This window comes from Phycodurus eques, chromosome 18, assembly GCF_024500275.1.
Source record: "Phycodurus eques isolate BA_2022a chromosome 18, UOR_Pequ_1.1, whole genome shotgun sequence".
Lineage (NCBI taxonomy): Eukaryota > Metazoa > Chordata > Actinopteri > Syngnathiformes > Syngnathidae > Phycodurus > Phycodurus eques.
The window spans coordinates 9,277,423-9,296,173 of record NC_084542.1 but is presented as its reverse complement, the minus strand read 5'-3'; the positions used below and the strand labels follow the sequence as shown (position 1 = coordinate 9,296,173).

The 18,751-nt window shown below is 40.8% G+C and overlaps 1 protein-coding gene across 1 annotated transcript; it reads right to left on the bottom strand.

Moving 5' to 3' along the window:
- Positions 1-853: 853 nt before the first annotated feature.
- LOC133417244 (cAMP-specific 3',5'-cyclic phosphodiesterase 7B-like) lies at positions 854-18,698 on the bottom strand. The gene is given in 13 exon segments (XM_061704849.1): positions 854-2,435; positions 3,565-3,645; positions 4,860-4,956; positions 5,026-5,170; positions 6,365-6,486; positions 7,003-7,122; positions 8,437-8,537; positions 9,407-9,502; positions 9,585-9,648; positions 9,971-10,134; positions 10,595-10,684; positions 18,145-18,287; positions 18,289-18,698. Coding segments are annotated over 13 exon segments (1,560 nt in total). The 5' UTR covers positions 18,453-18,698; the 3' UTR covers positions 854-2,262.
- Between the last annotated feature and the right edge of the window lie 53 nt (positions 18,699-18,751).

The window sequence follows — 18,751 nt, the reverse complement described above, 5'->3', positions numbered from 1 at the left end:
ACAATGGTTTAAAGACATCTCAACTGGCTGGGTCAAATTCACCCACTGATTTTTAAATTGGGACAAAATGAAGAATTTCCATTGTTTATGTTGATTACACTTGTTAAGTGTAATAGCAAAGCAATACAACTTTTTTTTAAAATTAATTACAAGCCATATTTGGTCAGAATTTCTTAAGTTGATTCCATAAAATTGGCATGTTAAAACTGTTTGTTTGAAAATTAAGACACCTCTTCCATCCTGGGTCAAAATGACCATTTTCAATGTACATGTGAAGGAAAGTTTTATACACCCAAAAATATGAGAATATTTTGAAAATCTCTTTGCGGGGGGATTTGTTTCGATGTATTAACACAAGACCTCATCTATCCTGGGTCAAATTGACCCATGGAGCGGAAAATGACAAAGTGAGCCATTTTTATTCTGTCCTTTAAAATATGTACTTCTCATCAGTCAATTTTACCCGCATGAATAGGAAAAGTCTACGTAATAAGGGGCCAACAAACTAACAATCTACGTGCCTAATTTGCATTGCAAATTAGAGATATGCAAATGAGGGCGGCGCAAGGTATCAGCTGGATCTTAAAATTGATCAAAATTGGCCTCTTGAACGCTTTTACTATTATTTAACTGTTTTTTTCCCCCCCCACCTCCTCCTGTTTTTGTCTCCTGTTGTTGAGCGCAACAAGCTGCTGGACTGACGTAACTTTGCTTCCGCCTAGTGGTCATCTGTAAAACAACACGATCGTTTAAAAAAGATAAACTGGAAACATATTAAACACATTTTTACATTTTTATTGTTCAGTGTCCAAAGATTGCTTAATCATGTGTCCACAGTGTAAAAAAAAATCCTTAATCATGGTTTTAAAATAGTTTTACAAAAAAAGGATTTATGGTTATAGTTAAAAAGTATAAATAAAGTCAATTAAAAAACATTTCAATCCAAATTTTGTGAGTCACAAATAAAAGAAAATTTTGTTTTTTGGATGAAAAGAAAAACAAAATCACAAAATGTTCATTTTATTACTGCACAATGAACACAGGTGGTATAAAAGTGTTTCCAAATAACTATTAAGGCCTTGTTGAATATGAGTCTACAGTTTATGTGAAATAAATGCACCACTTAAATGTGTTACTAAGCTAATTGTCATACTGTTGCGAGAAATCCTGTTTAATTTTTTGGTTCAACAAACATGTCGACTCTTTTGTTTTGACGCATCCGTCAACTGTTTTGTTTTCTTCCAGGAACAGCTTTAAGCTTCTTCCTTCAGTGAAATGTAGGAGCACATAAATAAGCATAAGAAGTGCATAAAAAGTGGAAAAGAGCATCTTAGGTAATTAGAATATTGTACAAAACTAAACTTCTGTCAATAGTTCTATTTAAAAAAAGTCAGTTATCAGGACACTTCCTTATTTAGTTATCAGTGGGCAATGTGCAACCACATTATCACATTATTTTTGACTGTTTTATATATGCAATATTCAACTTCTTGAGATGATTATTTGTTTTTGCTCACTAGAAGCTTTCATTATTAAAATTGTAATAAATCTATAACAGATGTGTATAATTTTTACACCAAGCACCAACTAAAATAAATATTAAATTTCTCCAGGTAATACCTGATGACCAATATTAAAATGTAGCGTAGTAGGCGTTAAGTGTTCATCAAAAACAAGGCATGTGTTTTTCATAAAAAGTATATTTGATACTATTCTGGGCCACAGTAACATTATGTACACACACAAATTAACACTTTGCTTCAGTGTATGGAAAGAACAAATTTCTACTCAAAATAATGATTCAACTCAAATATATTGCACATAAATTAAATAAAAATTTGACCGAAATAAACTGTACTGAATTTTAAAAAAAAGTTTCAACAGAATGCATGCATACCTGTGCGCTTCATTCGAATATTTTCATTGTGTTACGATTTAAATGTTGACCATTTTGTCAACACTTATTTTTTCCCACAACACTAAATGGAGCCCTCGTACCACACTTAGCTGCTAGATAATAAAAGTTACAATTTTGAATTAAACAACTGAAATGCTACCATATTTTAATTTCTTTACATGGTGGATTTTGGGAAGCTGTTATTTAAAGAAACTAAAATAATGAACAAATTTCACTTTTTAAATTGAACCACTGAAATAAATTCAGTTTCAAACCAGTTTCTAATTTAATGCACCCACTTTGTGAAAAAAGTTTCTTAAACATCAATTAATTGATTCAAACCTCACGACGCATGTAGGCCACGATTACCGGACGTCCTCCTCGGGGTCGGGGGGCCGCGTTTGGGCGTCGTGCAGCAGGCGGTTCCAGTGGGCCTTGTTCCGGCGCAGGTGGGCTGTCATGGTGCGGCTCAGGGCGCTGGGTTCGGTGAAGCGGTGCCACTCGGCGAAAAGAGGCTCCACGATGTACGAGATGAAGCCTGACAAAACCGCACCACGTCAGTGGTGGGAAGGAAGTCGTCCAAAGGTGCAGTTCGCCAGATAGTAACCAATTGGTCGGGCTAATGAATAGCATCGATAGCCACAATGTTCTAACTCTAAGCAACAGGTATTTGAACACAGACGGTGCAGCAATATGTAGACAGACAATATAACAATACTCACAGGCATATATATCCTCTGTGTGAAAAACGACAAATATTTCTGCAGTTACTGACTCAAAAGTAGTTGTGAAACTATTGATGTGTATCTGCATGACATTATTATACTGCCCCCTGCTCACAATGTCACACACACCAGAAGGCTTTGTAATGAATTAATAATGATGCACAAATTGTTTTGATTATTTACATTCCATTTAATGATGGTATTACTAGTGATAGGTGAGTATCGATACCAGGTTTCCGTATCGGACCTATACTAGCCTTATTTCAAGGTATCGGGCAGCCGTGAAGGCTGCCGATACCAGCCAAAAGGAAGCGGTTTGACACAACGGCGACTCATTACGTGCGTGTTCCAAGTGTTATAAGTACTCTGTATCAGTACTCAAGACTAAATACTCATACTGATATTGGTCTGACAAAAAGTGCTATTGAACATCCCCACCATAAAATATGTTTTTTACAAAGAACAATATTATAGAGTGCCATCTTCCTTATTAAAAAAAAAAAATATTTTTTTTTTTGGAAAGGATTACCGTCATTGCCATTCATTTCAATGGGGAAAGATAAATTTAGGTACAATATATGTAGCGTGGTCAAGGAAAAAATGTAACTCTCTTCACTGGGCTGTCAATCAGAACAGCCAATCGGGCCATCGTCATTATACACACTTGAATTGAACCAATCAAAATATGGTGCGAAATCGGCCCAACCCCTTCCTGAAATATAAAGGGGGCCCATTCATGTTACGAGGTAAAACTTGATTTTCACTTTATTTTAAACTTTTATTTGGGGTTAATCAAAGGCACTTTAAACGGTGGCACATGTATGCTGACTCCCATTTAACATGCGTTTAGATGTTTAGATGGCGATTGGTTCATTCTGGGTGTGCACACCTGTGCAAGCAGATTATCAGTGTGTGCGTGTTGTCCTGGTTTTGCACACTCACCACTCTGGATGGCCGGGACCGAGTGGGCCTGCTGGTCGCACAGCGGGCTGATCTCCAAGTTGAACTTCCTCTCAAGGTCGCCTACAAGGTTGTCAACCACAACACAACGGAAACGCACAAGTTGAAATCATTTAGAATTCAACTCACCTGGGTGACCACCACGTGTCATCACTTGATATCAAAGGTGGAGTGTTTTGTTTTTATGTTGCACATGGGTTAGCTTATTGGAATATTCTCCCATTTTTCAAGTTGGAATTAATTCAAAGGGATATTTTCTTTTATAAATTGTATGACTGGATTCTTTATTTCAAACATGTCAGTTATGGAAAAAAAAAAAAAAATCCGACAAAATAAAAATAAATTAAATTGTATATAGGATGATCAGATTTGACAACTATTTTTGTAATTTATTTTAATACTGTATGTAAAAATATATAATACATTTATATTACTTTATTATTATCATTACTATTATTGTACATTTTTACACCTTTTTATTTTCTGATTTTTTTCAAAAATACATTCAGTGAAGACATCCATGAAATTGGGGTTCCCGTCCCCCTCAAAAAAAGTTAAGAGAAAATAGCATTTGAAGAAAAAAAAAAGCAGACATGTTGTACACATTTTATTTTGATACATAAACACAATATATAACATTCATACATATATATTACATTGACATTGTATATATTTACGTTTTAAAGTTTTCTTTTTCATCCTTGAAAAAAATTCAAATGTTTACCCCAAAAAAGGCTGGAATTTCAAGGGAAGACATTTTTCAATACAAATGTTAAATATATCGTTTTGATTTTTCATTTCTTTTAATATATAAAAACATTCAGACATATTATTTAACTTAAACCGTCTAACATTTAGAAAAAGGTAAAATAGATACTGATTAGATTTTAAAACATTTTAATGCGTAAAAATAGATATACTAAATTTATATCTATTCATCATTTCTATTTTATTAATTTTTAAAAACATTTACAAGTTAATTAAAAAGGGGAAAGAAATCAAAAAATGGAAATTAAATGATATTAAGATTTTGTAAGCTATATTTTAACCAAAAAAAATATTAAAAAATTATATATATGTATTATTCATTGTTTATTCTTTCATTAAAATATTAGTTAAAAAGTTTGAATAAATAAAAAAATTAAATGCTGCCAATGACCTGACACTGTACCTTAGATAATCTTGGCCATACAGTATTTTACTCAGCTGTCTGCAGCCAGGTCGGATAAATAAAGGTTAAATAAAGAAATACAAACTCCTCATTCCTCTCCGTTCACCTTGCATGAAGAACTCCTCACACACCCTCTCGCTCCACTGCTTGCTGAGCGGCCAAACGCGACACGGGTTGCAAACGTCTGCGCACTTGAGGCCGATCTGAGCACAAGGAGAGAGGGTTACTCTTACCGTTAGTTACCAAGGTGTCACGTGGCCGTGTTTCGTGACCTGCAAAATGAAGTGCCTGTGCGACGCCATTCGCAGATCCAAGTCCTGGTTATCCTGATGCGCCCTGAAGGTGAGCAGGAACTCGTTTTGCCTGCTGATGTCTGTGGCCAGGATCAGCGAGCCCAGCTGCTGTTCGATTTCTTGCCTGCATGGACGAAATCACAAGTCAACACAAAACAAACAACAGTCATTGGTTGGCTGAGAGGCTGAGCATATCAATCTTTTCACTAGTTGGATTTGTTTTTTTGGTTGAGTGTATTAAGCTCCTCCGGTGAAAGGAATTTTCAGGCCAATGAGACTTGAAAATGGTGACTGACGACAGTCTGGTTCAAGATATGTACAATTTTGTAAACGTTATGACTGGTGTTGTACTGGCCAAAGGATTAGTTTTTTTAAACAGCATATTAGGACGGAAGGGTGTCAAAAATTTGAAGTCAATCAGACTGATGGGGTGACTGATGTGATCTGTAAAATAATTCAAGTCACTCACTGGATATTTGAGAAATTCCAAGCCACTAAGACAGGTGGGCTGTGGGTTTTGGCTTAATAGCAGTGCCCACATTGGGTCAATATTCATGGTCCAAATTACTGTCGGGTGAAAGTTTTCAAGTTAATCAGACTGATGGTCTAACTGATATGACGTAAAATATTCTAATAACAGCACAACTGTGAATCAAAATCTATTTATTTTAAAAGGACATTTAGCTGGAATTGAGTGAGAAATTTATGGGGTGACAAGTAAGACCTGTCAGACTTACTAATTGTGGGGCTTAATAACAGCAGCATGAGCAGAAAAGCAGCAGAAAGCGTCTTATCGTTCAGAATGTTAGGTAAACATATTAATCCCGACTAATGTCAGACATTTCAAGCCATTATAACTGGTAAAGCGCTTGGTTTATCAATGTTTTTTTTCTTCAATATGTGTAACTTTAGGACTTAAGAGCACGCCCAAGAACAAGGGAAATTCCATCAGCGAAGGTTTTTGTTTTGTTTTGTTTGTTTGTAATGCACATTCGGATGCAAGTGTGTGAGAAATTTCAGATCAATCAGACTAATGGGACATTTCTAACTTCCTAAATTAGCCGTGTAGAAAATTATGATCCATCAAGTTTATTTGGAGCACATTAAGATTGACTTGGGTGAGAAATCGCAAGTCATTTGCACTCACTGAATGTGGGTCTTTACATAATGACAGTGCCCCCAAGCACCATCGTGTGGCAAACTATGGCCTGTTGACTTTTTTAAAGATCACATAAAAGGTCATTTGTGCGCTGGAAATTTCTCACACAACATAGCGAAAGATTCTTCTTCTTGTTACACTGTGCGTGTGTTTTCTTACGACACGTCAGCAGGGAGGTGTGACAACAGTTGTGACTCTCGCAGCATGCCCACCGTCGACCTCCAGTGGTGACTCTCTAGCACTGACGTGTTCTGCACAAGAGGAGAAAAAGTCACCCCTTTCTTCTTCATCAATTTTCTACATTTGTTTTTTCTTTAATGCATGTGTGCGTTCGTGAGTGAGTGCAGGGTTGCAAAATTTTGGGGAATTTTTAAAGTTGGGATTAATGGAAATAAATGGCAATCAACCAGGAATTTCCAAAATCGAAAGAACAAGGCCGACTGGTTAGCACATCTGCATCACAGTTCTGAGGAAGCGGCTTCAAATCCAGCCTCGCCTGTGTGGAGTTTGCACGTTCTTCCCGAGTCATGCTCTCCCCGTGTATGCATGGCTTTTCTCTGGGTACTCCGTTTTCCTCCCACATTCCGAGAACATGCATGGCAGGTTAATTGAAGACACTAAATTGTCCGTAGGTATGAATGTGAGTGCAAGTGGTTGTCTTGTGTGTGGATAAGCGGTACGGAAAATGGATGGATGGAAGTACAGATGACATCTTTCCATTCAATTACTCTTAATTCATTCTCAGTTGTGTGGGTGTGTTTGTTTGTTTGTGTGTGTGTGTTACCTGATAGAGCGACTGCCAGATGGTGTTGGGTCTTGATGAGGAACGGCTGGTTGACGCCCGGGTGGTCCACGTCGTGGGCAGCGGCAGCCATCAAGCCCAGGAAGACGTCCAGTGGACTCAGCTGCTCTGCTAGCTACCATACAAAGGCTACGCATCAAATTTGGTGTTGATTATGTCAAAAATAGCAAAAGATAATATGTTTATAAATTATAATGGTAATGGCAGACTTGAGTGAGAAATTTAAAGCTAAGCACATGCAGGATGGTTTGCTTGGCTAATTAATTTTTGCCATGGCCTCGGATTTTGACGAGTGAAAAACAGCACCAATTGTGTGGCAAATGTCAATGTTCTTCTTGCAAAGCACGGTAAACTGGATTTGTGTGAGAAATATCAAGTCAAACTGACTTATTTGGTGAAGGGTGCAGCTTTCAACAAGCACATTATATTTGGGGGCTATATGTTGGGGGCTTAAAAAGCAGTTCCCCTATGGAGTGAAGTTCTAAGCAATTTTTCTCCCCCTATAGCACATTATAAACTGGAGTGGTGTTTTCACTTTTAAAAAATTGGGTCTCAACAGTGTCACTTCAACAGACATTCACAGTCAACGTAGGCTTGACATGTTTTTCTTTGTGTTGATTCTGGCTTTATTAATGGCACCGCCAGAACTGGTTAAGTTATTATATGCGCCAAATGAAAGCTTATGAGAAATTACAAATCAATAATCACATTAATTGGGTGATTCGTGTGACCTGAAAACTTTCTAAATTTTCCATGTGGCAAATGATGATGCTTTTATTTTATTTTTTTAAAGAATCTTTTCATTTTTTTGTGACATTTACATTATTTTGGGAGATCAACCTTATAGCACATTATGGACCACTGAGAAAATTAAAACTCAACTTGTGTATGAGAAATTTCAAGTCAAATGGACTTGAAGGGCAAAGGGGAAAATTTTCCTCAACAACATATGAGCGTGTGTGCTTCAATCCCATTCCACTGTCGCAATCTCATTTCATTGATTACATTCTGTTGAAGCAACTTGACATATTCGAGAAATTTAAAGTCAATGGGAGAGTGAGGAGCTTCAATTTGTCTTCATGTTGGGGCTTAATAACAGCACAAACAGATGATTCTGATTCTGATTATTTAGTTTTGTAGATTAAGATATATTAAGATGAACGTGTGCAAAATTTCAAGTCAATCAGACTAATTGAGTATGACCTGTATTTAGTAGCAATGACAACATTATGGAAGTTGTCACGTCATATCATATCATTATGGCACTTATGGACGGACAAACAAGCTTTTTTTGTAAATCGCATGAAACCCGACTATCCAATCTCATTTGATCAGTTGATGTGCTTACACTGTACATTTGATCGGCTCAGAGTGCATCACGGGATTCCCCCATGCTAACCGGGTCGCGGGTGGGAATTTTCCGGCCTACCTTGGGCTCCTGCAGGTAGCAGTACATAGCCTGGGTGACGTCGGCCGCGTGCACGGCATTGTGATAGGGGTTTTGGAAGTGGTAGTCACTCCGCACCATGACTGCAAAGACCGGCAGACGTAAATCCCAAAACAAAAAACCATTGGGATGAAGCTGAAAGGAAATCCAGTGCATGTCTCATTTCCAAAAACAATAACACAGTCGTAGGTTATTATGGGATTACTACTCACTTGCATCCACGCCTCTACATTATTATCCTTATTGTGCAGCGCCAAAAAGGCCGCCAAGGGAATTCCCGCAATCCCATTTAGTGTCCATTACATTGGACTTGTCCAGGAAATGTTAAGTCAGTGGGTCAGTGAGGGGCTAGGTATCAAGCTAATATTGTATTTAATAATGTCGGGCCTTAAAAACAGCACCTCTAATCTAGTGAAGGTCTATGGTGCATTTCTTTTTCTGTAGCGCATTAGCGGCATCCCACCCAATCCGACACCCCCAGAGATTGATCCCAATCCCAAAGGGAGCAATGTTTAGCTCGACACTCAGGGTAAATGTTTCAATATCAATCTGATTTAAGTTAAAAGAAAATGTAACTCCCGTCATAGTTTCCACTCCCATCTCATGGTTTCCACACCCGTTCAATTCCCGGTTATTTTGTTATCACAATTCCGGCTCCCGCTCCTGCCAAATCATGTGATTGATAATGAAGTTCACTCCCATCCTGGGGGGATCCCACGGGACCCGGTGGGATTCCTGAAAAATGTCAGCCTCTACAGCGCATATTAAGATGTGTGAGAAATTTCAAGTTTATCTGCCTTTTCTTTCCCCTGAAGAGATCTGCACTACATTGAGCACCACAAAAAGGCCACCAAGGGAATTTCATGTGAAAAAATACATTATATATATATATATTTATATATATATGCAATGCAACCATTTTTAGGTTTGGTTGGATGACGTGGGAACATACTGAGGAACCTGTGCAGTTTGACCATGTCCAGCTGGAGGTGCTGAACGAGACCGTAGATGTTGAAGAGGTGGCACATTAACGTCACTAGGCTGTTACCTACAATACACGGAGGGAAAAAAAAAAGATTCAATATTGACTATAATTGACGGATTTGTACATAAACGAGAGGGCTGCTCACCATTTGTAAGTCGGTCGAACAGGAAAATGTCAAAGTTCCAGGAGCCCACTTTTGATAGCATGTGCTGTCATAATAAAGAGTCGTTATTCAGTATTTATTTTCAAGTAAATATGTTTGTGCAGCAGCACCTTGACTTTTGAATTGAATTTACTTGTAGATATCAAATGTGATATGCATGTGAGCGGCCGCGTGTGTGTTCTTATTTTGCATTTCTGTGTTTGACCAAATGCATCGACGATGATTCTCTGTCTACTTGCGAGAGAATTACAATTTACAGTCTTCCCCCCCCCCCCCCCCCCCCCTCCCCCTTTTCTCAAGCGGTAGCGTATCCGAAGCGAACACATAGCCGTAGGTCAAGGTAGTACTGTTTATGTGTGTCTTGTTACCGCAGCCTGGCCCAGGTAGTCGTAGTCCAACAGATGCAGGGACTCGGGGGTCCAGGGCAGCAAGCCCCTCAGGAGGCGTGAAGCATGGCAGTACCTCTGGAAACTCAGCAAAGTATTCACCTTCTTCCTTCTGACGGACTCCAGCTCCCGCTGCTGGTCACAGGCTGAAGTGTCAAGACGGGATTTAGGTGATTTTATTTGAAAGGTTTAACAACCACTGATCATTGGGTTGCAATTTCGGAATGTAAGCATGAGCACGTGATGGGAGTACAGAAGAAAGTTGGAATTTGGAGAGACAAAATAAAAAGTCAAAATTTTGGGACAAAGTCATAAAATGAAGAGGGGAAAATGCATAAAGTGATGACAAAAAAGTCATAATACTGTTGCAATGTGTAATATAAAATTTAGATTTTCTTTTCATCATTCTTGAAATTTACTCGCTGATTGCAATTTTTCATAAATCCTGACTTTCTCTCCTATGCAAGAGTTTGCCCGCCATACTGCATTACGTCAGTCACCCCTTAAAATTACGACTGAAGTCAAATTTACAACCGTCTCGTGATATTAGAACACCCAGTCATTAACAAAATGACTTTATTCTTGTGACAAGACAACATGACTTACTCTTAACGATGTGCTTGTCAATCAAAGGGTAAGAGCCTCTTCTCTCAGCCAGCAGCACACTACTAAGACAAACATTTGGCGTGCTAGCTCCTAAAACAAAAGGACAGCATGGAGTCATCAACAGACCATTGATGGACATTTACTTTTAACACGTAGCATCGTTAACAGTTACACTTTCGAGGAAAGGAACCCAATGGACCCCGGTGATGTACTGAAAAGGCTCTCTGAGATCAACCTTGTTTAGGTTTCTAACGAAAACAAATGGGCTCGTTGAAGAGCCTGAATCACCAGGATATCACGCTTCCGACGAGTGCCCAGCCCCTGGGAGAACACATTTCACGCTGGAAAGAAGCAATTGTGACGCACACTAACAGAATTGGTGCACACGCTCGCCAGACACTCCATTGGGTGCACTTGCTTCGTGGTTCCATCCCTTTACGGCTGACCAGCTGCCCAGCTGACTTTGGTGGGGTATACCGTGGACTGCTCGCCAGCCAATCACAGGCCGTATAAGAGTGGATATAAAAAGTCTACACACCCCTGTTCAAATGGTTTTTGTGATAAACCTGTTTTTAAAATAAATAAATGAGACCAATGTAAATCATTTGGAAACGTTATTGTTACATTGTGACCTGCAACCTGTACAACTTAATCTTTCAAAGAAGTAAAAATGAGATGAGCTCATGAGACCTGAGATTGTGGTTGCACTAGTGTGAGCTTCAAACTCAAATGGGGTCAGCACGCACCTGCCACCAAAAGTTGGGGTCAGCACGCACCTGCCACCATAAGTTTCCCTTATTTAACACCAAATGAAGTTCAGATGTTCTAGTAGGCTTTTTAGGATATTGTTTTGCTTTCTAGGAACCCTGAAGGTTTTGTGCTAACACAACTATTTGAAACTGTTTATAATTTCCTCCACCTTAAGAAGCTAGTTCCATCTGAAGGAAAAACCGCCCCAAAGTATGATGCTGCCATCACTACGCTTTACTGAAGGTATTGTGTTATTTTTGTGATGAGCAGTGTTTGCTTGCGTCAAAAATCAGAATCACCTTTATTTGCAAAGTATGTCAAAAACACACAAGGAATTTGTCTCCAGTATTTGGAGCCGCTCTAGTACGACAACAAACAGTCAATTGACAGTGAATACTTTTGAGACATAAAAACATAAATACACAGTCACTGAGCAATAAGAGGTTACCAGTAATGTGGTAATGCTGATACTTTAAAAAAAAATATGCAAATGATGGCGAGGCCTCCAGCAATTTAGAGCAGTTTAAAATAGAACAATAGACTGGTACAGTGACCATTGTGCAAATGGTGCAGAGGCTTCTCAAGCACATGAGTGGCCAGTATTGGTCAACAACAGATATGCAACTAGTGCAGAGTGGCGAGACTACGACAGTGAGTAGTATCATAGTATAATATAGTACATAATGTGTAATTGCCCCAACAGCGATGCGACTACAATCTCCAGACAAAATTGCCAGCATGTTACAATGGAAGTGTAAGTTAACTGGTTAGGAAGTTAATGGCAGAGGGAAGAATCTCTTGGAATGTCTGCTAGTTCTAGTTGGCATTGTTCGATAGCGCCTACCTGAGGGAAGGAGCTGGAAGAGGTGGTCACCAGGATGTGGAGGGTCCAAGAGGATTTTGCATGCTCTTGTCTTAGTTCAGCGTGCAAGTCGTCAAGAGTGGGTAGGGGGTTACCGACAATCTTTTCAGCAGCTTTGATTGTCAGTTGCAGTCGGAGTTTGTCCTTTAATGTGGCAGCCAAACCAGACTGTGATGGATGAACACAGGACTGGACTAGAACTGCCTCAACAGCTCCTATGGCAGGCCGTGCTTCCTCAGAAGCCGCAGGAAGTACATCCTCTGCTGGACCTTTTTGAGGATGGAGTTGATGTTCCACTTCAGGCCCTAAGAGACTAATTCCTAGGAACTTGAAGGTCTTGACGGTCGACACAGGGCAGTTTGACAGCTTGAGGGCGAGCTGTGGCGAAGGATGCCGCCTGAAGTCCACGATCATCTCTACCGTCTTAAGCGTGTTGAGCTCCATGTTGTGCCGGCCGCACCGCAGCTCCAGCCGCTCCACTTCCTGTCGATACGCAGACTTGTCACCGTCTTTGATGAGGCCGATGAATGTGATGTCGTCTGCAATCTTCAGGAGTTTTGATAGCCGGTTGCGTTGAGCTGCAGTCATTCATGTAGAGAGAGAGGACGCATCCTTGGGGCACCCTGATGCTGGAGGTTTGTGTAGATGTGGTGGTGTCCCCCAGCCTCACCTCCTGTGCCCTGCCCGTCAGGAAGCTGTAAATCCACTGGCAGATGGCAGGTGAGACGCTGAGCTGGAGGAGCTTGGAGGAGAGGAGTTCGGGATGATGGTGTTGAAGTCCGCGAACAGGATCCTCGCGTAGGTCCCCGCGCCGTTGATGTGTTCTAGGATGAAGTGCAGTCCCATGTTGACTGCGTCATCCACAGACCCGGTTGCCCGGTAGGCAAACTGCAGGGGATCCAGCAGGGGACCTGTGATACTCTTGTGATGGTCCAGCACGAGGCGTTCAAAGGACTTCATGACCACAGATGTCAGGGCGACAGGCCTGTAGTCGTTCGGACCAGAGATTGCAGGTTTCTTGGGAAAACATACCTTTTGGAATTTGGGCCGACAAGTTTATAACCTTGGTTTCATTAAACCAAAAAAACATGCGTTTGGGAGATTTTGTTATGTTTGGTGCAAATACAACACACCAAAAGGACACCATAGCTCCAGCGAGGCATGGTAGTGGCAGCATCATGCTTTGGGTATGTTTTTCTTCTGCTGAAACTGATGAAGAATTAGTGTTAGCGCAAAACTATCAGGTTTCTTCCAGGGGAAAAAAGTCAGGAAAATCCTATTAGAACATCAGAGACATTTGATGTGTGCGCTAACTCCCATTTAACATGAGTTTAAATGTGATTGACTAATTGTGAACACAAACACATCTCAGTTATATGAGGATGTGCACACATTTGCAACCGTATTTAATTTTATGTATTCCTTTTTTTTTTAAATTTTGACGACCTCTTGTGAAAAGGTTTTTTTTTTCTCTGTTGAGTTGTGCATGTTATACAGGTAAAAAAAAAAAAAAAAAAAAAGTTTACATTTAATTTATCATGGTCTAATTTTTTAACATCATGAAAACCTGTCATTTGACCGGGGTGTGTAGACTTTTTATATCCACTGTACATGTCGATCAACAACCATTCACATTAACGTTCCTACCTATTCTATATTTAAAATCTTCAATGAACCTAAAAATAAGTCTTTGGAACATGTGAGGAAGCCATAGTATGGGTTCAAATTCTTTAGTTTTATAATGCTTTATTTCACCCTTTAACTATTTACAGTAACTTTAGTTTGAGTTGACAACGTGGAAAAAGAGAAATGACTAGAATTACTAGTTAAGAGTGCTCAGCATACATCGTTTTTCCAACTAATGGTGTAGCTGTCTACATCACAAACACTCTAGTCAACACATACCAGTAGCATTTCCAAGCCGCATCACTTTTGGCGTGATCATCTCAGTAGCCCTCAACTTCTTAGTCTTCCTAACTGAACACACACATAAGCTACAGTATTTTAAAGGTTGATTAGCTCTTTTAGTCTTTCAACTGACAGTATCACGAGAAAACCTTGTGACATCATTCGCATTCAATTCATCATAAACCACAAAGCCTTGTGACCTCATCAGTCATTCATCTCAACAGACAATTGTAACCAATTTATGTGTTTTATTCTACTTAACGCCCTCCGCTTGTCCAGCTGTTCTTCTGCAGGGAGCAGAACGACGAGTCGTCTTACAGCTCTGTAAAGAACTGTGGCCGGAATTTGGTCTTTTGTTAAGCTCTTTGTTGACTCGGTGATTGGTACTACTGGGATTTGGATACAAATATAGATTCAAGTCCATCAGGGAACATTGGATACCAAGTGATCGAAAAGATCTGGATAAAAATCATTAAGAAAAACCAGAAGCAACAGGTATTCAGATCAAGTATGAGCGACTGTAGGCAGCTCACCAAGCTCCCCAACTACCCAAATATGTAATAATTCAAGAAACTACGTTACCCATCTTCGAAGGCTGCGGTAGAATTACTGGTAAAATCTACAAAGACAGAAATCTGTTGTGATCAATAGAAGCAAAGAAAGCTCATCATATAGACAGCTTAAATGGGAGCGCTCCCAAAGATCTTAGACTGAAATCCTACAGTGAAGCAGGAGACATTCCAAGAATTTTGGAGAACAGATGTGCAGAGCTAATTAATGTAGAAATTTGAAAGGATTTACAGAAGGAAACCACTAATCGTTGAACAAATAGAAAGTGGATTACTAAATTTCCTCAAAAGAGAGTGGCTGAGCGTTGTTGGGTAATCCAAAAAAAAAAAAAAGCTGGTTTCTAAAACCCATTGTTATTCCTCAAAGACCAAGAAAGCACCTTTGCAATAGGTGAACGTGGAAAGCCTATGTAGGTCAGGGAGGCAAACATGGCGATACCTGTAAGGACACTTGTTTAGTGTGTGGAGATGACACACACTCGAAAAGAATCTTCCTCTTCCGAAAATTCAGAAGACTGTAAAGTGAAAATAAATACATCTTGTAAATTTGACACACCACAGAAATGAGTGTTGTTAACAACCCTGCCAAATTGAATCGATTAACAAAAGAAATCACCAAGAATGTGAAACGAGACTTTGAAATCGTGAAAAATCAAGTTATTGTGTCCGCTCTCAAATGCTGTGGGCGTCTGTGCTGAGTGCGCTGAATCTACGCCCTACTCAACTGTCCATCAAATACGCCGGTGGCGCCCTCCCAGCTATTCCGCCTTTCCCTCCATGATGTGCACGCTGTCAAGGCCTACAACGAGGCACTCTAAAGCGGCCATGCCAGCCCGACGCCCCAGTTCGCATGCTGGCTGTTAAGTTGGACTTTAAAAAATGTTTTTGTCTCCCCCTCCTCACTCGTCCCTCTTACTCTGCGTGACGTGTGTGCATTTACGGCCAACAATGAGGCGCTCTAAAGCAGCCACACCAGTGGATAATGTGACGGGAAGATGTATTTCCAGGCTGAAGGCATAGCTAGTTAGCTAAGTCACGAAGGTGCTCAACTTCTAACATAGTTGGGGAGGAGCGACTCATGCCGAAATCCTAAGTACGTCATTGGGTGCAGTTTTAGCCACGCCCCAAAAATCAGGAAGACTGAAATGCCAAAATACAGTTGAATGCTATATCTCCACAACTGAGTACTACGTAATTCTCAGTCTTTACACAATTTTCCAGCAATTATCTTCAAACATGTATAATGTGTTGCGAAACAAATATCGGAATTCACTCTACAGGAAAGCTTCCCATCCTCCCCCGTTCCTGTCTGTTTGTCAGATGCCGCCCCCTCCCCGCAGCTCATCCTTCTCTATCCCCTTCCCTACTCTTCTGTTACCTCTCAGTGTGGTAAATAGGTCATTGTCTCTATGCATGCACAGAACTGGGATGCGGTGAGGGAAATAAGAGAGGCGAAGTGGATGCTTAAAAAAGGGGGGTTTAAAGACACTGCTGTGTACACTCGCTGCTTCCGTAGCCCGCGAATAATAAACACCCAGCGCACATTGAATGCAGCCTCCCCCGCTCCCTGACGAATGAGGTTGAAAAAGAGAGCGCACGTTTGACACACATCACCCACGCACATGTTCACTTGGACTGACTTTGCATGGAAGTGGCACAGATTCTGCCCTGGGAATGTTTTCCCTCCTCAATAACTCACGCACACAAAAACACACACATACACGAACACACACGCAGTGATTTACAAACACATGAGCAAATGATGCTTCCTGCCCCCTGCAGCTGTTGCTTTTACAGGATCCAAAAGACAAACATGCATGCATACCCTGCTCCTCAGGTTTTGACTTCATTTCTTTGGACAAGCCAGCCATTTTGCAACATCGGGATTTGACAATAATATGCTCATGTAATCTGTGGACAGAAATTAGCACTGTGTTCCTTAGCAATTTAGTTTTGTCCTATGTAGTATATGTAGTTAAACTATGGTATACAGTGGGAACGGAAAGTATTCAGACCCCCTTAAATTGTTCACTCTTTTATATTGCAGCCATTTGCTAAAATCATTTCAATTCATTTCCCCCCACATTAATGTACGCACAGTACCCCATATTGACAGAAAAAAACTGAATTGTTGAGATTTTTGCAGATTTATTAAAAAAGAAAAACTGAAATATCACACACCCATAAGTATTCAGACCCTTTGTTCAGTATTAGTAGAAGCGTCCTTTTGAGCTAATACAGCCATGAGTCTTTTTGGGAACGATGCAACAAGTTTTCCACACCTGATTTGAGGATCCTCTGCCATTCCTCCTTGCAGATCCTCGCCAGTTCTGTCAGGTTGGATGGTGAATGTTGGGCAGCCATTTTCAGGTCTTTCCAGTGATGCTCAATTGGGTTTAAGTCAGGGCTCTGCTTGGGCCATTCAAAAACCCACTGACTCATTTCTGCCTCAAGTGGAGGACACCCGTGGTGGAAAAGGTGCACGCAAGCAGCAGAGGTGGTGGTGGGCCGCGTTCCCTGTTGGGTTTGATCGCCACGACCCCGTTGCTCTGCTTACGCAACACGAACCCGCTGAACAAATACTTCGCGGCTAATGACTGCATCGAAAGCAAAGTTACCACAACCACATAAATCCAGTTAATTTCAATCCACGTCAAAAATTGTGTGAGTCGTGCTTCCCAGATTGTTGTGAAAATCCAGCCCCTGAAGCCAGTTTCACTTAGCAACATGAAATTTAATAACCACGTCTACCATGATTAGACCAACAAAAAAGTCTCAGGTAGGCATGTCTAAAAGAACACAAGGTTTGCCATTTTTGTTTGATGTTGCAATTCTGCGGTAATTTTTTGACATATCCAGGGGTCCTCCAAAGTAAATTCAGCCCCAGAAGTGAGTTTCACTTGGTAACATGAAACTTAATAACCACGTCTATCATAAGTAGATCCACAAAAACGTGTCAAGAAGCAATGCTCAAAAAGACACCTGAAGTCGACTATTTTGGTCAGAAGGGGAACATTTTAGGGTCAATTCGGCCTTTTTCAGGGGTCCTTCAAAGACAAACTTGTCCTCATAAATTTTGCCTTGATGCTACCAGGTTTGAAGTTCATATGCTAGACTGAGTTTCATGAAATGTAGTAGGCACGGTTATCAATAGTAGACCCGTGAAAAAGTCTCAAGCCATGGCCAAAAATACACAGGAATTTTGGTTTGAGGTTTCAGGGGTCATTTTGGCCAATTTCTTCAGTGATGAACTTGTATTAAGAGAGTTTGTCCGAATGCTACCAAATTTGAACCCGGCACAATAATTGTGTGAAATTGGCATGAAAGCAGGAGTTCAGAACATTCAGAGATTGTTTCATTTTGTTAGAAATAATATTTACATGGACATCTATCACTTCCATTAAAAAAACAAAAACAAACAAAACAAAAAACGTTGCAAACATGCAACATAATCCAATTACCTTCCAGATGTGCGCTACTGTCTTCATGCTGCACTTGCTCTTCCTGATGATGAAAAGGATCTTCCTTTTCCTCCCCGTCATCTTCCGCGCCTTCCACCCAAGCGCCCGCCTGACGCCTCTCGGACCTCCGGGATCTCCCCCTGCGCGCGCCAGGCAACTCGCAGCTGCCGCATGAGCGCCTGTAGCTCCAGTGCCAGCGCCAGGCCACCACAGGTGACTGGCGAGGTCTTCGCACGCCCCCAGACCGGGGAGCTTGGTGGCTCATCCTGGCAGAGCTCGGGACTCCACGGGCCCTTGAGCACAGGCATGGCTACGACAGAGGGTCAAAGCTAAAGTGGAGAACTTGTGGAAGAAGAAATGATAAAAAGCATGACGACAAGGAGGTGACAAAGATGTGGGGTGCTCCTCAGTATGCGAGGACGATGTGGGACAGGTGCAAAAGCAAATTAAGGCACAATGTGGGGAAGTAAAACACGGGGAAGTGATGACGGCAAGGAGATGAAAATCTGTCTGTGCGTCCCGCTCTGATCATCTGTACGAGCCTCCTGCCGCATTTCGTCTCCTGGCCAACAGTGGAGTCGGCAAACCCCACCCCCTGCACGCTGCG